Below are 25,647 nucleotides of genomic sequence, written 5' to 3'. Positions count from 1 at the left end.
TTTATCTTTTGATGGAGAGATCATCGTTGGAGTTGCCAAAGTCGAGATTAAAAAATAAGTCGAAGTCCTTTGGGAGTCATTTAACCGCTTCATTTTATCTATCTCTTATTTTCAAATGCCCCTAGTGAGTGGTGAAAATTTACAGCGTTTCCTTTATGTATGACTACCTTTATTTTCTCAACTTTCTCATTTACATTCCTTTTTTTTCTCTTGACACATTCTTTCCCTTGTCCCCCGTCCCTGTCCCTGTCCCTCTCTCTTCTTTTGTACTATGAGGACTCTTTGGTGGTCTAGACCTATTCATATGGGCTTGGAATATTTTATTCCCTTCAAGTGTAGCATATATTTAGACAAGAAAAAGAGCAATACAACTTATCATCATTTTTACCAACGACCTCTCATCATCTTATAATATGATTTATTATATTTTATTTGTGGACTTATAATTTATTGTCACATCAAAAGATACTGAGAGAAAGATGATAAAAAAAATGATAAATAAATTTACCATGTAGCTATAGCATATAATTGGCTCACTAGCTCTACAAGGGAATGACAAGTACTTTATCTTCATTGGCACTAACTCTAAGGGCCCATTTGAAGAATAAGATTATATGAGAATTTTATGAATAATAATAAGATAATTTATAAATAGTAGTGAGATAGTTTGAATATAGTATTTTTTAGATTTTATGAAATGATAGAGAAAATGTTGAATAAAAAATATTATAAAGTTAAAATATTGTTAGAACATAGCTTTATAATATTATTTTTGTCTGGAAATTTGAAAAAAGTTGATTTTTTTATTTATTTGTTGTTTAAAAGTTTGAAAAATTTGTAATAATTAGTTTGAAAAAATTATAATAATTAGTTTGAAAATTTTGTATTTAAATTATATTTAGAAAAGAGACGAGATGAGATAAAATTTTTAAGATGAAATCTATTTCCAAACAAGCCCTAACAGCAAGCGTTTTTAAGGTTTTTTTGAAAAAGATGATAATTATTTTAAAAAGTGTATATCTGTGTCAATAATTTCACAAAATAGCAACTATCAATAAGAATGTATCGCTATATAACATTACCGGATTAATGCAAATCCATAGAAATAAACTTTTTCAAAGTGTGGTCTCAATATTTTTTTAATGATTTTTCTTGTCAACAAGTGGTATCAAAATTAACGACAGGTTGCATATTGAACTAAAAGTTCTTTTTTATAGGACAATCAAGTAAGGATGTGCCACTGCAGTCATGTTCAACATTAATGAATCAAATAGAATAGGTCCAGTGTTTTATATACGAAAAGTGATACAGTGACAGAGATTTCATAAAGATTATAAACTTCAAAATGGTTGAAAAACTAGAAGAAACAAGAGCCCAACTCACACTATATATATAATTTCCAACGCTGCTATGAAAACTTGAATGATAAACAAAAGGGGATACAGTCTCTGGAAAAAGAATGAGACCTTGAGCTAAGGTCATTTTAGAGTTCGAATTATATATTTGCATTATCGCAAACCAAACAATAAATTATATTAGAAGCAATGCGCTGCTCTTCAGCCCTCTAAAGCCTTTTCTACCCAACTGTGGATCATTTTCTTCTTAGCTAGTAGCTCAGAGAGGTCGTGTGCGTCGCCCTGCAGCCCTACCACAAACAATTGCATTCTTTGGGATGGGGTATTCATCCCTAAGTGAAGTTGATGTAGTATAAACGCGCATATAGAATTGTTGTCCAAGATATTGTCGTGCCCAGTGCTCGGATCTCACGTTCCACATTCCTACATTATCAAGAGCCACATATATAGCAGTCCATGACTTGGGATACACCTGCACTCACCAAACACGAATAAAACATTATGTTTATATACTTACTTTCTTGCTTTCTTTGGACTATATATGAAAAGACAGAAATGGCGTTGAAAGTACTCTCACCTGAGTGGTGCAACGTGCAACTGCATCTCGGAGATTGTACTGATCTCTACTAGCTGCAGTCCACTCCCCTCCGTTCATACTGCATTGCATTGTTTTTGGAGATTAATCAAAAAGAGAAAATTAATCCCAATAAAAGGCAAGAAACATACACCATAGGTAGACCAAATGGCCTCGAGCATGGAGTGCATATGTTATGCATATTAATATGGTGAACTTACCCGACTACCCAGAAAGAATAGCCACTAAGGTGCCAGCTCTGAACTATATCCTCAGGGTTTTCAAACACAATCTCAACAAATGCTCTGTAGTCAAGGCCCAACACTGATGTATCAAGGTAGATTCCACCACCAGTAGGATTGTCAGATATACTTCCAACGCGGAAAACACCTCCAATTTTGAAGTAATCAGCAAGTTTAAGGGGAGTGTCTGCTGGGATAAACGACACGCTGTTAACTGCATATCTTTGCTTGCCGCCGACTTGACCAGCGGAACTTTGTAGCCTGATAGTTTTGGTTGTATTGATGAGACCATAGTGATATGAGCCTTGCGGGTTTGGCCTTGGTCCGCTTGCAGTAAGATTAGTCCTGAAATGGGTACGATGATTAGCTCTATACATAAAAGTACACATAGGTTGTGACAATTTGTTATCTTCAGAGGATAATCAGACTACAGAAGTGATGCAAATGGTTAGGTGACTGTCTGAACTGCGAGGCCTTGATTCATATGTGCTTGCAATTTTCCAGTAGCCAATGAATGGAGGAATGACAACAGCGTACCTGATAGAGCGGGCCTGGTTCAAAGACCAGTCAATTTGGATGGTAGGCCCACCAGGGGGTGGGCCTGAGACTTGGCCAGCAGAGTTGCTGTAGCGAAGAATGGCGGTGGTGGTGAGGATCTCAGAGGTGAAACGAGAGGAAACCACAACATAATAGGCTTGTGCGGGCTGATCAGCCGTCACTAGAACAGAGTAAGATTGGCCAGGATGAACATCAAGCGAGGAGTATGTAGTCTGAAGGGTGTGAGTTCCTTCTACTTCCACCAACGTCAACTTGTGGTTTTGAATGCGGAAGTTGAGGGAATTTTGCAACCCCACATTTGATATTCTAAGCCTGTAAGTCTTTCCTGCAAATGGGCAATGGCAAAATACGATGACACGCATGAATGGTAATTGAGAACGAGATAATTATTGGATAAGATATCATTAACATTTGGGTATCAGTTGGTTGAGCTCGTAAAGTTAATTTAGTACGTTCAAGAAAGGATTGGGACCGTAAAGGACTGAAGGAGAAAACAAAAACAAGGCCATCCCGTGAACTTTTATCGTTTTGAGGGGTCTTTCTCCTTATATTTTCCCTGCAGTCCAATATATTTAAGATACATCCAAGGAAGAAATTTCCAAAATATGACAAGATTTGGCAGAACAGAGAGCGGGAGCTCATACCTTGTTCAACGTTAAAAGAAACACCACCGGGCCCGCGACCGTTTATAAGGATACCATCAGGGAAAGGCAGCCTGTTACCGCGATCCAGGATAGCCTTCAAGTCCTACACACAAACATGCGTAAATTCATCACAAAAGGTAGAAAGTGATTCCAACCATACCATTTGTGGAGTTTCAACCGACACGTGTGGGTCCGAATGTGACCAACAAGCTGGACTTGCCGCCCCCGTGGGGCTTGGGACTACAAGCTTGAAAATTCCAAAAAAACATCATTAATTTGGTGGGGACTGCGATTCACCGATTTGGATTCACCGAATGTGACCAACAAGCCGGACCTGCCGGCTGCGTGGGGCGTGGGACTACGAGCTTGAAACTTCCAAAAACTTCCAAAAAAATACATCATTAATTTGGTGGTTACTGGGATTCACCGATTTGGATTTATCTAGGTTGAAACTATAGCGCTCTGCGATCTGTACCAAGTCATGTCACTTGTCAGCATGTACTTAGTGAGTCTAGTGACAAATCCTGTGGCCAAAAGACGAGCATCCTCCTCATCAATGGATTCGCATGCCAAGTGAGATGCTCTCATTTACTAAAAGATGAATCAGATAGATTCAGAACTGTTAACAAGTGTCGTGATGCTCTCAATTTAAGAAAAAATTTAGTTATAAGTATAATTGTTTATCAATTTGTACATAAATTTTATGTAATTGATTAAAAAATAAATTTTATTAAAATTAATATTAATTTAAATTTTAAATATAAATAAATTAATATCAATACACATATTAGTGCGCGATTTTATTTATATATAATAAAACTACTCAATTTAATCGAATGTGTGTTTTCAACTAGCATTACAGTGAAATTGTGGTATTTTTTAACCGAAATCAGTAGTGCCCAGTGGGTTCCGGCGTTGACTGTTCAGATCCAACGACAATTAAAAGGGTCAGGAAAACAGCTGCAGCGGTAAAGAATGCGTTTAAGCTGAGTTGATATAAAAATTAAAAATTAAATAAAATATTATTTTTTAATATTATTATTATTTTAATATTAAAAAAATTAAATTCCTTATTATATTTTATATTAAAATTTAAAAAATTAATAATAATTAAATAAAATGAATTGAAATAAATTTGATAACGAAACTTGCCCTAATGTCCACCGACCGACACAAACACAAATGTCAGAATCCAGAGAATCTCCCGCTCATCTAGCTGACAGAACGAGTCTAACAGAGCAGTCCCAAGAAATTATTTTAAAAAAAAAGAAGACGATTTAAAATCAAGTCTTTCTATATTTTTAATCGATTTGGAAGAAGTTTCCATGCTGAAATAGAGGGAGAAGTATAATTACCGTGTGATTGGCCTTGTACCAATCTCCAATAAGAACAGTGTAATCACCGGCGGGGTCAGGGAAGGGGACAGGGATTCTTGGCCTACTTAGGATCCTGATCCCTCCGAACCCACCAGCAGCCTTATGGAATGCCAGAGAGGGAAAGTAGTAAAAGCTCCCAATCTGATCCTTCACTTGCAGAATATACGTGAAGTTCTTCCCGGGTGGTATTGGGCATGTTGTTCCGTATACCCCATCCTCAAATGAATTCCTCCTATTTTGAACTCCGTTCCTATGGTTGTCACAAGACAAAAACAGGTCAGCCTCACAACATCATACATGTCAAGGACAAAGTGTTATACAGATGCGAGTGTCGTGCCATCAGGGGCACAGACCATTGGAAAATTAGCAATTTTAAAAGGTATATATTCGATTTAATAAATAATTATATATATAAATATAAATCACCTTAACACATCTATAATTTGAGTAGTCAGTAAAAAAAATTAAATTTGCATATGTCCAGTTCAATATGCACTGATGTTGGAGGTTCAGCATAGCAAATGAGACCGCTAGCCGCCCTAATTATTAGCCGCTTGCAGTCACGTAATCATGCAAATGCAAAGGACGCTTGTTGCGTAACGTAGCCAAAGATGACTTGTAGTAACTTTACTTTTAAGCAAAATAACTAACCCACTTGCCTATTATAAAACTAATAGCAATAATAACTAAATCCAAAGACAAAGGTCACAATTTTTGGTCCTTTGATTTGGGTGGTGTATACTCTTATCCCAAAACCCCCTCGCGTGGAAAACAGCTAGATATAAGTGGCCCACAACATGAATACTCTTAATAAAGTAAATTAACAAACATCTAATGTTTCTCACTAATCTCCCATGCCCGTCTGTCACTGAATCATGGATAAGTCGCTCTCTTCATAGAAAGCTCATGCAATGAGGCAACGATAATGGTGGCCGTGACTTAAAAAAAATATATATTCTGAATCCGAGCCAAATAGCCAGATCTAAATCAGATCAGTTATGGGGAAAAATAACTTTTTTTAATCTTTATAAAGATGTAAACACGTATTTTTCATATATTCAGAACTCGAGGACAGTGTATAGTGCAAATGCTGTAATGCAAAGTTTTTATTTTTTTAATCTCTGTATATATAGGGTAATGTGACATTAGACAATGTTTTTTCCCTGAGCACATTGGACATTCTCTAAACCATATATCAAAAAGCAGAGTTAGTGTGCCGCTAGCACAAATTTATCTTTTCATTTTTTTAATATATTTAAATATTCCTAAAAAATAAATATATATATATTAATACATTAAAATTACTTCATTAATCATTAAATAAAAAAATTTAAATACATAAACGTTCCAAAGACAAACTTAGGCGATATACATGCATTTTTCTAAATCAAATAAACCCGGTGACGTACGTAGAGAAACAGGCCACGTCCGGTGGAAACCAAGGTAAATACAATCATGCCCTTGGCAATGCAGTGTCGTACAAGAATGAAAATGAAAAGACCTAAATTTGTCTTTTAACAAAGGGCGCGCTAATCACTGTAAATGATATTTTTTGTAAGGACTAAGGAGGGAGAGAGAGAGAGTACCAGGAGAGAAGGAAGGGCTCGTCCAAGCTGTTAAAGACATTGATAATGAGATTGTCATTGGTAACGGAGTGAATATCAGGACCTGGGAATTGTCCATTGATGAGTATTCCCTACAAAGGCGTTTTGGTGTCAATTCGCATTAGATAAAACACAACCCAGATCGCAAAACGCCACCAAAATCGATCAGATCTGAACCACAAACCTGTTGGCGAACGCCAAGTGGGTATATGTCACCGTAAGTGACATTCCAGTTGAAGAACCTATAGGGATCTTCGGCACCAACGAGGGCAAGGAAGAGAGAAACCGTGACACATAGCAGGGCACCGAGTGCACCTCCTCCCGCTAAGTTTAACGGCATTTCTTCAACAAAGAGAAGAGCAGAGAATATTGCCTTTGCCCAGCTCTCTCCGTGCTTGTGCCGGTCAGGAAAGGCTGAAAGAGATAGAAGGATAGGGAAGACTAATGTTTTAAAGAAGAGGCAGAGGTCGGGAAGCAAGGAGGGACATGGCACGTATTTAAGTGCGGTACAGAGGTTGTGATGTGTAGCCGTAAAGAGAGAAATTAAAGTGGAAAAATTGAAAGGGATTAAAAAAAGGGAAGTTTTCGGGGTGTCGGTGGTGGGTCCAACATGATGTTTGTTAGCTTGGTTTCACACTTTGAACAGTGCCTAATACTCCCCAGTCCCCACATGGGTCTGTTTTGGTTTTGTCTGGACGCGAAAGAAAGAGAGAATAACGCATGTGATGAGTTTTAACGCGCAGGACCCCTCACTTTGTTATTGTGTTCATGACTTCTATTTCTGCCCACGCCAATATTGTTTGTTGTGTGCAAAAATATATACGCATTTAGGGTCGGGAAAGGGCGGCATTGGGGATGAGTTTGAAGATGCATGGCATGTGGTCGAGTTGCTAATTAAGCCCATTTTGAGATATTTTGGACATTATAGATAGCATTGAACAAGGTTACACAAGATGCAAATTATGGCATTGTTAATGTTCCAGGTTGGCAATTCACAGAGAAGCCAAAAGTCATGTGAACGGGGAAAATGGCCGGACATAGTTAAACGCACCGGCCGATCAAAAAATCAATACTAATAATGCATTGGGACTCGCCAACTCGGGGTTTCCGACAGAGACATAATATGGTATGACTCTCTTAGAATATAGAGAATATAGATAATATAGAGATGAACTTAGGTAGCATTTGCATGTGAGTTTCATATATATATATATATATATTCGTAGGTTAATATCAGTGATAAATCACTTTTTTTATTTTGGGGGGGGGGGGGAGAGAGGGGTTGGCCAAACAAGGACGCCGCCAAACAATTAAAGCTTTAGAACTGTTCACGATCTTGCATAGCTGTCTTCTCTTCTGCTGTCAACTGATACTTGTGCCATCGCCCACAGGCTTCTTCATATAGTTGTCATCGTCGGATATTAAATGATTGAAAAGCTATTTCTCGATTTCACCCATCCTTTATAGTTTATATTGATGTCATGTAAAAAACATATATTGAAAGGAAGGTGGATATAATATTTTTTATTTTTTATTTTTTATTTTTAAATAACAGATCGACAGTTCTTTATACGTGCAATTGCCATAAATGGATAATCAGAAGTTCAAAACCTCGAGCCGAAACTATGAGTTTAAGCTATGTTTTGAAATCTTTTGTATCTCAAATTCATTTTAAATTAATTATCAAAAAAATTTATTATGTTTTAACTTTTTATAAAAAATTTAAATTATTTATTCAAATATATATAATAATTTATTTACATTCAAACACATCTCAATAAAATTTACAAAATATTACTATTTATAAATTGTTTGAGATCACTTAAACATCTAAACGTAACCTAAGGATTTAATTGAGAATACGAACATTCTCATAATAACTTACTATTATTTATAAATTATTTACTATTATGTCCGTTATTAGTCACAAATCATGAGAGATCTTCTTAATATCTAAACAGAGTCTAAATAACTTGTGGCCTAGATTGCAATATAAATCCAGATAAATGTAATTACCTTGGACTGTTATTACGGCAAGCACTATATGTAAAAGTGTAGACTAATTAGCAAGGGATATTGCCACAGGAGAGATTCGATTTTTAGGTCAATTAAATTATAGAAAAATCTAATTACAAGTACAACTACACACTAATATGTGCATAAATCAAATGTAATTGATCAAAAAATTGATTTGATTAAAAACAGTGCTAATTTAAATTTTAAATATGAAAGAATCAGTATTGATATACAGATTAATACGCAACTTTATTTATATATAGCAAAACTCTTAAATTATTATCTAATGTCCCTTTTAGTTTAGTATCGTAATCCCATAATGGGATTGTATAATAATACCCTTTTCTTATGTCAATAATTTCCTCGACTCCCCCAAAACATATGGATCCGAATTTTTTTTTTTTGTCTAATATCCTTCAACTTGTTTAATTTTGAAAATGTAACTAAAAAATAAAAAAAATAGCTGGTTGGCATTTTCGATATATATATACACAGCATCACATATACAGCATCACTAACTCAATTGAAACGTCCAGGATGTCACGTTTTACGTTTTATTACTATTTTCCAATTCACCATATCAAGCAAATCATTAAGTTAAAAGAGAGATGATATTTGATATCGCGCCATCCAATTTTTTTTAAAAAGTTAATAAATATGAGATTTATATAAAAATAAATTAATATTTTAATATTAAACTCTATTATTTTTCTCTACGACTATATGTAATATATCTTTTGAAGTTAATCTCAAGTAATACCAGAGTCCCATTCGATCCTTGATACTTAATTTCTTGCGTCGTACTTTATATGATGAACATAGACATATGCATGAAAAATAATTAATATATAAAGCATGGAGGTGCGGCAACTATTCATGTCAAATTTATCCAGAGTTTGTTTAGTGAATTAAAGCAAGAATTAATACTTTTGGTAAAGAATAATTGAAAATAAAATAAAACTATATATTTAATTTGATCAGCGTTTGGTTAGCGAGACAAGTATTTTGAATGCCACCGTCGTCGATTCGTCGAAGATCTGCCTCTACAAGACAATATTCCCACAATTATTTATATGTAGCAGAAAATGATTATATTTTTGTGAAAAGCAAATATATAAACAGCAAATAATGGAGTATTCTTTGGTTGTCGAAAAGCAAGGACAAAAGCAAATCTAATTCACACCCAACTGCGAACCAATCCATATAGGGACGAGGTGAATGACAAACCATTTTCTTTCTTTATTTTTTTCTGTGGTTTTTTTTTTTCCTTAAAAATAAAAAGAAAAAGTCCCACATCTTTCCAACACACAGAAAAAATTAAAATTAATTGGTGTCCTCGTATATATTGATGATGGGCGTCCCCACAGTCAATAATCACGTCTTTATAACATGTGCCATCATGGACGAAGACTTTGTTAGTTTGTTAGGCGAGTAATTTAGTATCATTAAATTCAGGAAACCTAAAACGCGGCAAATATAAGGATATATTAATAATAATAATATGTATTATTACGGGGTCCGAAATTCAAACAATAAGAGCCTAATTAGAAGAAGGTATATGAGGATCTGTCTGGTATCATGATATAGTACTTAGGTGTGTTAATTTGTTGGTTCGCAGGAACCATCCCTCCGCAATCGGTGGGCAAATCAAATAGATATGTTCCAACCAGCGATGTAGGATAGTGATATTGAACATGTTCCAACCAGCTGGCGCAGCTAAGCTAATTTTTCAAAAAAAAGCAAGCAACCAATCAATTCAATCACATGGTTCCATTTGTAATTAGATGAAACTCTAATCCCAGTGGTTAGTAGAGTTCTAAAGCACACAGAATTGCTGTTAGTGCAATTTTCTCCCCATAAAATAACCATTACAGCATTCTCAATGGTTTGTACCAAACCATGGTTTTTTTTTTTTCAGTAAGTCTTAATCAAATCATGCCTTGCTCGCCGAGTGTTAATCCTCAGCGACAAGTGTCTGTCACTTGAAAAATAAATTCTTCTTTCGAGCTAAATTAGAGCCCAAAATTACAAATTGTTTCAGTTTTAAACTATCATTGTAATTTGCAATCAATTTAATTTGAAAAATCCACGAAATATAACATGAAAAAAAACAAAAAAGAGTACAATCTGCTCCGGCTTCATACTAGGCAGCTGCTGGCAAGGTTGCATTAATGCACCCAAAATAAATAATATTATCTTGAGGCCGAACCAGTTTGGCGACACGGATGGTTGCAATGGATCATAAATCATTTCTGATAATAATTTTATACACTGAATCAGACAACAAGTGGGCCTGTAACACGCATGCCAACTATAACTTAAAAAGCAAAACATGCCGCAAACCTACAATGTACAAGGACACTGAGTAACTGTAAAACAAACTGGAAAGCCCTGGCAAGGTGAATAATAAGCAGCAAACCTAACCCCATCAGAATGCTCATAATGATAAACTCAGAGTCACAAACGTGCCCACCTGGGCTTCGGGGCTCTATTTAGCAGTTATCCTGCCCAGACTCACCCTGAAGTCGTTGATGAATGTCTCGTCGTAACATCTCCATATATTCCTGCACATGGCAACATAAATATTGCGTGCCCGTGAACCATAAAAACTCAGAACTTTTGAAGCAGTCAAATGAAATGTCTAGCAATCAATTATAAAACAGGCTGCATTCACGACACAGAATAAGAATTCATAACATCTGGACGCTTACATTAGCAAGACGTTCATTGCCACACAGTTCATCAACAAGCTCTTCAGAACCACTTCCGCTGCCAGATAGCATAATTGCATTTTCAACTACAGAATGGAAAATATTTTCGGGTGGATTCAGTTGTTCAATCTGCTGAGCCAGTTGTTGGAGATTGGTCTGAAAAACAAAACAGATAAAGAAAAAATTACAAAAGAAGATGGTAGTAACACAAAACAAAAGTGCCCAACGTTTAAGAGAGATCAATTATCCGCCCAGACAGAGGAGTATTAGTTTCATATAACTAGCAGTTAGGGTAACAGACGCTCCAAATTGACAGAAAGGAGCAGAATATCAAGTGTATTTTTTATAGCCAACAAAGGACACGATTTACTATCAAGCACCAGATCCCACAAGATACCAATTGCGACAAAAATAGTCCAGAACTGCATAATCGACTATCAGAGGCGATGTTCATATAGTATAACCTCTACAGACTTTCCATGTTAATAAAAAAAATTCAAAGATTTAGTTTCCAAAACTTAGTTTGTCAACGGAAGTGCTCAAAAGTTCAAAAAAAGTCCAATAACAACATGAAGCAGTTTGATGAGGCAACAGTATCAAAAGCATCAAGGTATTTCAGTAGAGTTTCTTGGCAAAGCCATGGCAAAAAGATTTACCTCTTCCAATAAAAGCACTATTGGTAGATTTGACTAACAGCCCACAAGGATTAACAGATGCTAAAAAGCAAAAGAAACAACAAATAAAAATCCTTTATGGATGTGTGCGTATGCAAACCTGTAAGTTTTGTTCATGTTGTTTGTCATCACTGCTCAGATTCAGCTCATTATACTGTGATTGGGGTTCAGCTTCCATGGGAGGAAAAAGCTGTTGGGGGTTTGACCCACCACTGAGGGCTTGGGATACAATTGGCATCATCTGTTGAAACATCCTAGACAAATCAAGGCCACCACCCTGGCCTCTTCCGAGCCCCGCAAACATGTTTCCAAGATCTTGGCTATCAACCTGTTGAACAATTTGACCAACTGCATTCCTCATCTGTGGGCTCTGAGTGAGCTGTTGAAGCGTATTTCTCAAAAAATCAGGAGAGCCAACCCCAGTTTGCTCTGAAACACCAGCCAACAAACCATTCAAAGCAGGAGTTTGCAGGACCTGAGACATAAGACTTGCCATATCAACTGCAGGGGGTGGTTGCTCTGGGGACCGCTCATTCACATTTACATTATTTACAACAGAGGTATGAGATCCTAGAGTTTGCAAAATCTGTTGGCTGCTTGTTCTCATCTGCTGATTTTGACCAGAAGTGCTGGTCGTTCCACCATCACCACCAACAATCTTCGACTTTTGCTGTATACCTCGCCTCTGATTACATTTGTATTACATGAATTTTGTGTCTACGAAATATATGATGGTAAATCATGTCACGTAAAAAAACAACTCGGCAATGTACCAATAGCCGACTACTTCATTTGAACAAAAAATAGAAGAAACTAGAAACTAAGCTAAGTGGCACATGGCTTGCATAATTGTTCAACAGAGAGATGCGGGAGAATCCTCAATTAATAATTTGAAAATATAGAAACTCAAGCCAACGGGTCAACTTTTAATTGTGGTGTTTGGATATTGAGATGAGATGAGATAGGACGGGATGGGATGAGATGAGAGTATCTTGCTATCCAAACTGGCCTAAAACAATCTAGAATGAACATACAACAGGCAATTAGAATGCAAGACATGATTATAAGAAATGTTTAGGAAATAATGTTATATAATATTTTGCAAAGTTTAAATTAGAAATGAAATTATCAGTCCCAGACTCCAGCTCCATGGCTTTATAAACTTCTATTAGTTGATTTGTTGCCACCCATACATCTCCTAGCAATGAACATTAAGTGGAAAATGGCACCGATAAAGTATGAACACAACCAAACTAATATAAGAAAACAGACTAAAAGTAAATAAAGAACACTTTTAGTTTCTATATATTTAAGTCTTGCATGTGATGTTCCTTTATCAGTCACTATGATCATTTCACCGGTATTATTAAAAAAACCCCAATACGTATATTTTCATTGGATGCTGAAGCTTAGATATATATCCACTTTTTACAGACTTTAGAAATAACTTACACTTAAGTTATTTAAAAGAATATTAATAGAAAATATAATTATCTTACCTTAAATTCCAGACCTCCCAGCCCTAAACCTAGTGGAACAGCTTTGGCATGCTCATGTTTCTGGTCAGATTCCAGAGCATTGCCCTGAAAATCTTCAGACTTTGCTGCAGTTCCTCCACTTAAAGTATCACTATTACTCAATTGGTCGAGCTGTTTAATTAATGAATCAGCACAAGATTCAAACGAAAATCAAAAGAGAAATAGGAGCCCCATATTGCACACAACAATATATACCTTTTGACCTTCACTTTCAGTTGTGCACCCAGGTATGGATGCCCCAGATTCCCCAACTCTGTTGACCGAGCTGAATGTCGTGTTTTTCTGTTCATTCCCCACACCATTCCCCACATCATTACTTGCAGTAGCAACAGCAGAACTTTGAATGGTTGGTTCTGTTTGGCCACCTGTGTACAGAAAGATAGGCTAATGAGTTGGGTAGCATTATATTAATTTTCATACAAAAAGTAAATAGCTTCAGTATTATGTAAACAAACAAATTGATATTTAACCAGCTACCTGATGAAACCATGCCATCTCCTTGCAAGTTACCAACAAAATTCCTAATTCGTGAATTAACTTCAGATATAACAGATGATAGTGAAACAGAGTCAGAAGGTGGCTCTGAAACAGAAACACCAAGACCAGGCTGTGCTACCCCAGAACTTGCAACACCACTGGGTCGTGATGGGACAGTGGTTGCAATTACATTTCTCATAGGTAGCACCCTTGTTGCACCTGAATCACCAGAACCAGCACCATTACGACGTTCTCCCAGCATTCCTTCGGCATTACTGGCCCTTGTACCAACCGTAGAAACAATTGGTGCAAGTGAAGTACCTGATATTAAACAGCACTAAATCACTGAATAGAAGGTCTATGGTTCAGGTCAGAAAAGACTTTTTTTTTTTTGTAAGTTCCATTAGGAAAAAAAAAAAAAAAATCAGCGACCTCTGGTATATAAGCAATCTATTACCAGCATGTATATGAATGTTTATGTGCCTTGGAGCACTCCCTATACCAACAGGACCAAAAGTCATAGGATTTGATTGAGGAACAGAACCGCCAAAGAGAGAGCTGGTTTGAAGAGGAAAGGGCTGCAAATAGTACAAGATCACCAATATATATTGACATCAAAACCAACACAATCATATGTAAGTATGTAACAATACTACCAGGTTAGCGAAGCTAATCCACTCTCTTTTCTAATCTATAGCATGATCAACTTATTCCACTGCACTTGGTAGATTGTTCTACTTGTTCTCTAATTGGAGACTAGAATATGTCATGTCCATATTCAGTGTACTAACTAAACCACATAAAAATTCAGGGACAAACCTGAACCATTATAGGATTAGGCCCAGATGGAGATATGTAAACTGCAGGTCCAGCATTCAAAACATATTCTGACTGCAAATTGAACCACAAGAATATCAAATGCCTTTTACTCACAAAAGAACCAAGGGATTTAGGAAGGATAAGACCATACAGGAGACTGTCCCATCCGCAGAGTCAAAATTGTCCGACCAAGCTCAAGAAGCAGAGCACCTAAATGTTGCATTGCAAGACCTAATTGCATTGATTCTGTCTGTATCTGGCCCCTTGTGGTGGAATCAGAAGAAGATCCCTCTTGCTCCAAGAATTCTGCAGTATGCTACGAAGTTGCAGCAAGTTACAAATAACACAATCAGACAAAAAGGAAAATGTAAAGAATGGAAAATTGGCACATCTGAGTACATCCCAGCTTCATTAATCTCACTTTACATTAACAAGAATTTGAAAAACAAAATAAATGCTGTAATTCATAAATATCCCCGTCGGCATTGTGGCAAAACATGTATGGCACAGTAGCAAATAACAATATGCTCTATATAATCCACTGAATTCATTTGATACATGTTTAGATTGACCCAGTGGATGGATGACTCAAAACCATAGAGAGACTCCCAAGCGATTAAAACATGTTGCATGGGGCCTTCTCATGCTTTGTATGTTATATCAGAGTCTGTTTATAGTCATGACATTTTTTCACAGTCAACAAGGTTGAAATTTCCAGGGAAAAAACAAGAAACATCAATTTCAGGGAGGGGGGATCCAGATGAACTGGTCATACCACAAATTGACATAGGTGAACAAGTAGAGTTATACTAGGACACTTAAGAGATTCATGTTGAAAGAACTTGGCAAAATGACATGTAACTTCAGGAGCTGGGTGCTCTCCTATCTTTAGAATAGGAAACTAGCACATAGCAAGAATCAGCAGCTATTTATATTTTATATTTTTCAAGGAGTGGACTCCATACTGTCACATGTTTCATCCTCACTATAAACATTAAGGGGATGCTTGGGGAATGAGATGAGATGATAAATCTGTGAAGAGTAGTGAAATGGTTTGAGTTAAGATATTTTATGGGGTTTTGGGAAATGAGAGAAAAAGTTGAATAAAAATATAATAAAGTTGAAATATTTTTAGAATATAATTTGTTTTGGATTTGAAAATGTTGAATTGTTTTGTGTTTTGTTTGGAAGTTTGGAAAAGTTGTAAAGATTAGATGAAAAAGTTGAAAATTTGAAATTGAAAAGTGTTTGTGTTTGAGTGATGTTTGGTAAGGAAATTTGAGAAATTTTGAGATAAGATGAGATGGGATATGTTTCCCAAACAACCCCCAACTTTGCCTAGGAAACTAAACACATCACTCTTTATGTTATACTCAGGAAAATTACAACGGAGAAATTTGTTTATTTATCTAGAATCCTTATAAACAACACATTTCCATAATAATGCCAGGGGGCGGGAATGAAAAAAATAGAGAACTGGCGAAAGACATTCCTCTATTTTTTTCATGATCAATTGCTCTGAAAGTAGCAAAAAAAAACCCAAAAGTTATTCTCTTCTGCAAAAGAGGGAAAGCATTTTTCAGAGAGGACGAATATACTCAAACACAAAGTGAGAACAAATAAAAGAATTAGTATTCTGAACAATAGTGATTACAGATAGTGCAGCAACTGCATGACCACTGAGAAGACGTTGTGCACGAAGCAGCACAATGCTCAATGCTTCAGGAGTATGCAACCCATGGGCAATGGAGGGTAATTCCACCCTCGGTAGATCACCGGCATTTATTGAAGATGAATTTGGCTGATATCCTGCATCAAGGAGAACTGGATAATTTTTTGCAGTTATTTGCAACTACAAAATTATAAAGGAATTTCAAAATAATCACCATTTTGTGATAGTGTTTGCTCCATGCGATTCATAAACTCAGAAAGTGTACTCAATGAATCAGGAATAGGCTGAAATGGGAAAGATAATGACATTAACAAAGAATAAAATGTGAAGCACAAGTAAGATATCAAGAAGAGAATATATCACAACATGAACGGAAGGAACAGGTACTGCTGCAGCCAGAGGGATTTGCACAACTTGATGTACAGATTGGAATGGTTGCCCAGAAAATGCCTGTCCAGACTGCACTTGATTTCCAGTTTGGGTCTGAATTCCAACATTACCACGTATCCCTTCTGTTTCATTTCCTCGAGGAGCCTGACTAGGAGCATTTGGCTATGACAAGAGGGGAAAAAAACATATAAATGTTTATTCACAAGAAAATTAAACTCACATTCTCTCTGAGTCAATTGTTCTTTACCAACTCAAACCCTGATGAAGGACAGGCTTTGTTGGTCTTAGCAGATTTCAGTTTCCTCTCATGAGCCCCGATGCAAATGTGTCTTAAATTGATCATACATTAGGTGCCATCGAAATCATGAGCCCCTAAATATGCTTAATCTATAGTTTAAGTCACAGGTAAATCCCAACTAGTTGTAGTTAAAATCCGAGTGGACATGCCCAGTAGCATATCCATTGTCAAGATCCAATCACACAAGCCGAGAAAGGATTAAACAGCATTCTGCAGCCAATACTAATGCAGACAATATAAGAGAAAAGACATGTTTTGCAAAAGCTTATTTACACCCATCAAACTGAAGGGAGGTGATACGAAAGCTATAAATTCAGCAATCCTTTACTTCAACAGTGCTGCGCACCAAAAAACATGTGAAAGTGTAATTTGAGATGAGTTTTTCTTTTAAGGTGTTAAAATATGTCATAAGTGTCATAGTATAATATTACAACAACCAAAGAGGAAACAAATGATTTGGTTCAAACAACAATGTGAGGAAGAAATAATTTTATTTTGAAAAACTTATTCGATAAAGGAGACAAAAAAGCTGAAGCAATAAAAACTAATTCATCTACATCCTCAAAAGAATGAAATGACTTGATTTATGAAGCCAATCCCATGGTTAAAATTCTAGCAGTTGACTAGATAGATGTGTTAAAAATGCATAATATGGGAGAACTGAGATGAAATATGCTCATGATACCACCATTTCAAGGAGCATGATGCTCTACTTACCAAAGTAGAAGTCTGTGTGCTGCTAGTGCCAACACTTGTAGGCTGGCCACCAAGTCCTATAGAATTGAGAACTGCCCCAATAACCTACAAACAAAAAGGCATAATGACTTGTGGCAATGCTAATCAACATAAACCTACCTCACCCCTGCAGCCCTCTACTAACAAAATTTTCTTTATAGGTAGCCCTCTAATAACAAATTGAAGTATAGATTTTCACAAACTAAAAGCAAAATGCCGCACCCGGGAAAGGTCAGGTACAACTCCTTCACCTTGATCCCCAACATTAAAGGTTCCAAGAACTACACTGTGTGAGATTTGCCCCACACGATTTCGGGGGTTGCCAATACTGGCATCACTTCCTGCCAACGCATATAAAAAACCACTATTAGTTTATCTTACAACTGAGCTATTTTCATATTTTTCTTTAGTCTAATATTACTGGAAAAGCAACATGTTCCCAAAGCCAACCTCTATTACCATTACTCCCAGCTGTCTCTCCAGAACCAGCACCAGATGAAGGTTGCACCTGTGCTGGTTGCCTCTCTACTAAATGCAATGCATGCCCATTCTCCACATCTACATCCAATTAAGGAACTACTGCTAAAATTTATGGGTTATGTTTGTTTGCTTAACATGAACCCATTCTAGAGACAAAAAATATCAGTGACAAACTTCAAGACAATCAGATTTAACTAAGCCTTTTATAAACCATATAATTTTATTTTATTTTTATAATTAATAAGTGAAATTTTATTCCAAGGAACCTTTTATAAACCATGTAATAAGGAGTTGACCAATTAAAATAACAAAAGCCAAGTTAACTCTGTGTGTATGTGCACATAACTTCACAAGTTTTTACTTCAATCTATTATGGATTACTTGATGTTTTTTTTTATCAGTAAATAAGAATTTTGTTTGTTACGGTTTACTTGATGTTAAATGCTTAGACTGGTACCATTATCCATATAACAGCTGAACACTTGAATGGCATAGGAAGATCTGGGATCAAACCACTTAAACATCGGCAAAATAATACAGCATAATGTTAAAGAAAATATGGTAAAATAATATGGAATGATGTAAATGTCCAAAAACATTCAGTTCAGAACACTAATACTGTGGCTGGATACGATACTCAGAAAGAAGATGGTCGTCCTTTAAGACCCTTCCCCTGAAAATCAACCTTTGCTGACCAACTGGGACGCCAATTTCATTAGCTATTTTCTCCTTGAATGATGAGACAGGCATCTGAAATAACTCAAAAATGAAAAAAAGATTAGACATAAGAACTATCCAATGGACATATAATCCCATTCATATATCTGGAAATGACAAGAAATAAGGTAGAGTGGCGCTCACATTTTTTTCCACTTGGAAACTGTAAATCCGGGAATCAAGTGTCTTGATGTTGAGCTGAACAGTCGAGTCTGAGCTTTCCCCTGAAACTTTTGCAGTACTGGAACCTTCATTAGAGAATTGATTTGCCATGATATATCAACAGAAACTGTCCAAAACACACAGAATGTACTCAGTCAATACCGCCCAGATCATTCTTAAAGATGCAGCACAAAATACATAGCATAGGAGGCATACTACATAAGCGACACTTTACTGCCTAACCTCGATAAGCAAAAATGCCTGGAAAGGGAGACAAAAATAGCTTTACAGAAAACCAAAATCATCGGTCTCTCAAATTGAAACCCAACATTAAAAAATAAATAAATTTAAAAAAATAAAATGAAAATTCTTAACAGTGCACAGGGCATTTATTAACCCTTTACGCATTTTTAATTTTTTTACCAATAAAAAAAAAAAAAAATTGTTGTAAGCAACCATAAGAACAAAAAGTTCTCGGAACAGGTCACCTTTTATGTCCATTAAATGGAGTTTCTTCCTAATGCAAGAGTGCAATCTTTTTTTTTTTTTTTTTTTTTTTTTATAAGTAAAAGATAAATATTATTGATCAGAATAAAATAGGCATGGCCCGTGTACACAGGAAGTATACATAAGGTACCTAAGTATATTCTATGAGTGAGGAATTAAAGACGAGAAATTCTGGACATTGTCCCCATTTAGCACAATAGCATAAAACCAAAGAAGTAAAGTGTGAAGAAAAAAGTTCTCTAGCTCCACCATAGTGCGTTCCTTGTCTTCAAAGCAACACGCATTTTTTTTTTTTTTTATAAATAAACAATTTTATTGATCAAAGAAAGGCAAAGCCTGAAATACAACTCTACTGCCCCACTTAGGTAGGCACACTAGAGGCAAGGAGCAACGCGCATTTCTTTTTGACCAAACACACCACATGATACACAAGGGGATCATCTTCCACACTGCTGCCACTTGATGGCAGCCTTTTATCTTCCTCCAACACCCCAACAAATCCACCACCCTCAAAGGCATAACCCAAGCAACGTCAACCCTTTGAAAAATCACATCCCATATCTCCCTTGTAACGTCACAATGTAGTAGAAGGTGATCCACAGATTCTCCATTCTTTTTGCACATATAACACCAATCTATCACTACACACCCCCTCTTCCTCAAGTTATCCATGGTCAAGATCTTCCCAAGTGCAGCATTCCATACAAAGAAGGCTACTTTAGAGGGTACACAAGACCTCCAAATATTCTTCCAAGGGAACGGAGGATCAAGAGTGCAATCTGATAATTTTTTTTTTTTTTTTTTTTGATAAGTGAGAGTGCAATCTGATAATTATTGCATAGAAAAAGAGGTTGCATGGCAACATAAGCAAGTAGATTAAGATGCCAACCTTCAACTTTCCATTCTAGTAGCTAATAGCCAACCCTCCTTTTTCCTCACTTAAATTGAGAAAGAGCAGATAAAGTTTTTTTTTTTTTATAAGTAAAAATTTTATCCAACGAAAGAAATAGGCGAAGCCCATGTACACAGAAAGTATACAAAAGAAACACCTAAGAACATTCAAGTACTAAAACAGTGAAAACAAAAACTCATGGACTGCCCCACCATTAAGAACGATAGCTGAAAACCAAGAAAACAGGGAAAACATCAAAAATTTCCAGAGATCATTTACAGAATGTTCCCTATCATTAAAACACCTCTCATTCCTTTCCATCCAGATGCACCACATAATACACAAAGGAATCATCTTCCACGCTGCTGCAACTTGAGAACAAGAATGAATTGAATGCAAGTATTTCTGTCACTGATTTTGGCATAACCCAGGACAGTCCAATTCTTCTAAACACCCCTTCCCATAACCCTTTTGCCACATCACAGTGAATAAGAAGATGATCCACTGATTCTCCAGCTTTCTTACACATGAGACACCACTCCATAACCATCATTCCATGCTTTCACAAATTGTCAATAGTCTGAATGTTTCCAATTGCCGCGGTCCAAACAAAGAAAGCAACTTTTGATGGAACACAAACCTTCCAAATATTCTTCCAAGGAAAAGAAAAAATTTGCTGACCATTCATCATCTTATAAAAAGATCTAACAGAAAACTTATTGGTCTCTGTACCTTTCCAGAGAATATGATCCCTTTCATGTCTTCTAATAGCCACTCAATTTCCCAGTCCTGAACAAATCTGAAAAAGCAGACATTCCAATGCACCTCTTCACTAGAAAAACTCATCATCTCAGAAATGGAAGCCTGCTGATTAACAGCCAATATGAAGACATTCGGAAAAGCTCTAAACAAAGCGGACTCACCACACCAAACATCAAACCAGAAACGAATTCTTGAGCCATCACCTACGCCAAAATAAACTTGTTTCACAAAATTATCCCAACCTTTTCTAATGAATTTCCATAAGCTTACCCCATAAGTCCCCCTGCTCTCCTTAGTACACCAACCCCCCTAATCCACTACCATACTTCCGGACAATCACCTCTCTCCACATCGCACCCCCTTCCTTATTAAATCTCCACAATCACTTCCCCAATAACACCTTATTGAAACTACACAAGTTACGAACACCCAATCCACCAACATCAATAGGACAACATACTTTTTTCCAATTGAATAAAGGCACTTTTTTCACCTCCCCCAAACCTCCCCACAAAAAAGCTCTATAAAGTTTTTCGATACCATTAGCCACACCAACTGGTAAAGGGAATAAGAAAGGAAATACATTGGAGTATTCAAAATGGTACTCTTAATAAGGGTGATTCTACCCCCTTTAGATAAATACATCCTTTTCCGAGCCGCCAACCTTTTCTCAATCTTCCCAACCACCCCATCCCAAATATACTGAACGATGTCCCCAATGGGAGGCCGAGATATTTCATGGGCAGAGAAGAAACTCTACAAACCAAAAATGATGCTAAATCATTAATATTATGAACAACTCGTACTAGGACCAACTCCGATTTACCCAAGTTCACTTTTAACCCAGAAATGGCTTGAAAACACAACAGTACAGCCCTCAATGCTTTAATCTGATCCTCTATAGCATCACATCAAATTAAAGCATCATCGGCAAAAAGTAAATGCAATACGGAAGTAAAGCCATTAGAAGAAGAACCCACTGAAAAACCTGATATAAATCCACCCCCTACAGTAGCCCCCACCACCATACGACTAAAAGCCTCCATAACAAGAATAAATAAGAAAGGAGATAACGGATCTCCTTGTCTCAAGCCTCTTAGACTAAACACTAGCATATTGCACCGGAAATGAATTCCCATGAACACTACCACGCTCATAACATTGAAGTCACAACATGATGTGCGCGTACCAAAACCCACAACTCATTAATGTTTTCATACCCAAGTCACAACTGCTAATTGCAATTCCACGTGATATTTTTCCATGCTCGGGAATGCAATTGGCATATCTAATATTGAGACTTACAGGTTTGGAAATGTCTCTCATCCACTACCGGAACCACATGCCAAGACCTATGGGAATGGGACTAACCAAACCAAGCGAGGGAAAGCTTTAATTTTATTTTTAATACCGGATATCAATTAGATTTTACTCCATTTGGATTAGATTTAGTAAATTCCAATTTACAATAAAACGCCGCACCCAACTCTTTTCCTTGCAAACAAAGAGATTTCCAAACCCTACGGCTCAGTAATCAAGCGAATGCACACATCCCTAGACTGATATTCGTTAAGTCCAGAAACACAAATCTATCACTACTTACCTAGGGCTTTTCGGGAAAGAATTCAATAAATGAAATGCCAAACTACAAGATAGATATCGCAATGGAAAAAATCAAGAGATAAGTAATCCTCGAAATCTCAGCAACAATCTAAGCTGTGAGAATTTCCAGGTCAACACGCTGCGTATTGCGTTATGCGTAATGATACAAACAAAAAAGTAGGTAGGAATACAGACGAACCTTGTCTGTGTGGACGGCCGGGAAATGAATCGGAGAGCGGAGGCGAGAGCGGGATGAGAATGGCTGTAATTTATTTCGATCGCCAATAAAAGGGTTTACTTTATTAACTTCTTGTGCAAGCGGGATAACTTGGTATGTAAGCGGGATAACTTCGTATGTAAGCAAGACGAGCCTCGTCGGGCTTGCAAGGTTCGAGCACAAAAGCAGGGAGGTTGGGCCGTCCGGCCCGTTTTCGAAACGCAATTCCATTCCAGAACAATCTAGAATCCTATATTATTGCCGGTACTAAACTTTAATAACCAATAATAATTTTGTCAAAAAAACTCAATAATAACAAAATAAAGGGCAGAATACGACATCGTAACGTGCAGCTTGGTGCTTTGGTTCCACGCAATAGGCAAGCGACACATTAACCCTTTATGCTTTTTCAAAATATTGCAAGTACACTAAATTATTTTGATTAATATTAAGTATAGTTATGAAATATATAAATATTGTATAATTATTTTAAAAAATAGTAAAATTTATTATTAAAAATTTAATTCTTTTTCTTTTATTTTTATTATTTTTTAAATTAATTACGTGAAATTCATATATTTCACAACTATAAATATTATTTTCCAAAAAATACTAAGAAGTGGTTGGCTAAAAATAATTGTGGCGGACTGTTTATCGTAACCACTTGCATGAGTGACAATCCAATCACTCTAGAGTCTATATCTAATTATCATGCGGTTGGAAAACCCTCCCAAGCATAAGGGTGGTTCTCGTCGTCTTGTCGTGGGGTGTGTTTTTTTTTTTGGGTGGTTGGTCAGTGGTCACTACATGAATTATTAGGGTGATTACTCAACCCTCACCACATAAAATAATGTTGAAGACCAAAACCAAGAGACTTGTGCATAAAATAAATATTTTATTTTTAATATAAGACTTAGGTATCAGGATTTTACCTAATACCAGTATTCTATACCAAAACGACATAAATGATAAAACTTCATTATCAGCATAGGTTTTTAAGACGTCGTATGAATCCAAGTTCCGAACCGGATGCAAACTGAACTGAAAAATAATATACAGCGGATGAATAGTCTTATTTATTGATATGAGTAATATTATTCATCATTTATTTTATTATCATCGTCACATCATAAAATAATGTGATATTAGATTATTAGATTATTTATTATATTTTATTTATAAATATATCATTTAATAATGTCACATCATGAGATGATATGAAAAATGATGATGAATAGATATTTGAGCTAGTAATGAGTGGTTAAGTTATGTTACTTTTTTTTTATTTTTAACACAAGTCAATCTAAAATTTATTATCAAATTATATTTTATATTTATAAAGAACTTATGTTAATTAAACGGGTTTAAAGTTGTTCGTGAACTGCTTATAAATTGTGACAAGATAAATTACTTATATTAGATCTCATAAGTTTATCTACAAGTTTGGACAAACAAATTTTTAGCTCTTATAAAAAATTTATATTGTTTACATATATATATATATATATATATTCAGTGATTAATATTTTCACAAGGATTTAAAGTTTAAACAACACATGTAGTATTAACGACATCATGATTATCTCTTATATTTTTAAATATTGAAGATATTATCCCCGTAACATTAAGAGCAATGTTACGTACAGTTATAGAATGAGTAAGTACTATGTAGTCACTTTAAAAAAGAGTAGAGTTCATTATTAAAAAATTATTATTTTCATATGGACTAATATTTATTCACTTTTTTTAAAGTGATTACGCAACACTTGTATACTCACGACTGCAACTATTATTCCTCTAATATTAAACACAATACCATAAAAAATAAAGTGTAGAACATCCTATTTATTTAATTTAAATAGTAAAATTTAATTTATAAAATTCAAATTTTATAATTTATCTTTATATTAAATTATTTAAAATAAATATTTTATTAAATATACTATGCACACCACTTGAGAATATAATTTTTTATGATTTATTTGCGGTCTCTCAAACTTTGTTTAAATGTTGAGATGAATTGAATTCTTTATGAATAATAATGAGTTGAGATAATAGAGTGAATTTCGTGAAACTTATTTAAGATTAATTTAGATGTATTTGATTGTTAATATGAGTTTAAATGTATTTATAAAAAGTTAAAAAAATTGTAGATCACACATGTAAAAAGATTATTTGAAAAAAATTATGAATCTTATGTATAAATAAATTTTGAATTTGTGATATTTAATAATTTAAATATTATGTATTTAAATATTAGAATAAGTTCAGTCAATCATATTCAAAAATTCAAACGAAGTGTCAATATCTTCCTCACGGGATAAGTTTTATCAGTGATCGCTAGGAAAGGTTGTGATAACATATGGTAAGTATTTGCTCGCAAGTAAACTTTAACGAATTCGAGGGAAAAAACAAGAGAAGTAAACTTCAACAGTTCAACTAGCACGCCGCCCCCTTTGATCCAAAGTTCAACGTCCCAGCATTCCTAGTCTTCCCACGTGGAAAACGACTTGCCGACTTTATTCGCCACAATGACCGTGACAATTCGTGTTTGTCAATCGCGTGTGTCACGGACATTTTGGTATATGAATCTATCTGAACACAATTTATTAAATTAAACGGATT

General features: G+C 35.7%; 2 protein-coding genes across 4 annotated transcripts; both read right to left on the bottom strand.

The window, feature by feature from the left end:
* Nucleotides 1-1,369: 1,369 nt before the first annotated feature.
* On the bottom strand, nt 1,370-6,872 carry LOC122314757 (L-ascorbate oxidase homolog). Its single transcript, XM_043130332.1, has 8 exons — nt 6,538-6,872; nt 6,336-6,445; nt 4,729-4,999; nt 3,374-3,476; nt 2,709-3,054; nt 2,151-2,516; nt 1,933-2,011; nt 1,370-1,827 (listed from the first exon to the last, which is right to left on the bottom strand). The coding sequence occupies exons 1-8, from the start codon at nt 6,691-6,693 to the stop codon at nt 1,615-1,617; spliced, it is 1,644 nt and encodes a 547-aa protein (XP_042986266.1). The 5' UTR covers nt 6,694-6,872; the 3' UTR covers nt 1,370-1,614.
* A 3,638-nt stretch (nt 6,873-10,510) lies between these two features.
* Nucleotides 10,511-23,164, bottom strand: LOC122314756 (ubiquitin-like domain-containing protein CIP73). 3 transcript variants are annotated; one of them, XM_043130328.1, is made up of 18 exons: nt 23,005-23,164; nt 19,025-19,169; nt 18,796-18,913; nt 18,134-18,241; nt 17,906-18,024; nt 17,666-17,749; nt 16,627-16,812; nt 16,475-16,544; nt 16,243-16,397; nt 14,740-14,904; nt 14,589-14,660; nt 14,227-14,347; nt 13,770-14,090; nt 13,488-13,657; nt 13,254-13,403; nt 11,855-12,439; nt 11,081-11,236; nt 10,511-10,933 (listed from the first exon to the last, which is right to left on the bottom strand). In XM_043130328.1, the coding sequence occupies exons 2-18, from the start codon at nt 19,151-19,153 to the stop codon at nt 10,862-10,864; spliced, it is 2,781 nt and encodes a 926-aa protein (XP_042986262.1). In that variant the 5' UTR covers nt 19,154-19,169; nt 23,005-23,164; the 3' UTR covers nt 10,511-10,861. The 3 variants fall into 3 exon arrangements, with proteins under 3 accessions (XP_042986262.1, XP_042986265.1, XP_042986264.1); XM_043130331.1 differs by having other exon boundaries at nt 11,855-12,229; XM_043130330.1 differs by having other exon boundaries at nt 18,143-18,241.
* Nucleotides 23,165-25,647: the final 2,483 nt, after the last annotated feature.

This window comes from Carya illinoinensis, chromosome 7, assembly GCF_018687715.1.
Source record: "Carya illinoinensis cultivar Pawnee chromosome 7, C.illinoinensisPawnee_v1, whole genome shotgun sequence".
Taxonomy (NCBI): domain Eukaryota; kingdom Viridiplantae; phylum Streptophyta; class Magnoliopsida; order Fagales; family Juglandaceae; genus Carya; species Carya illinoinensis.
The sequence above is the reverse complement of the archived record's forward strand: the minus strand, read 5'-3'. Positions and strand labels throughout refer to the sequence as shown.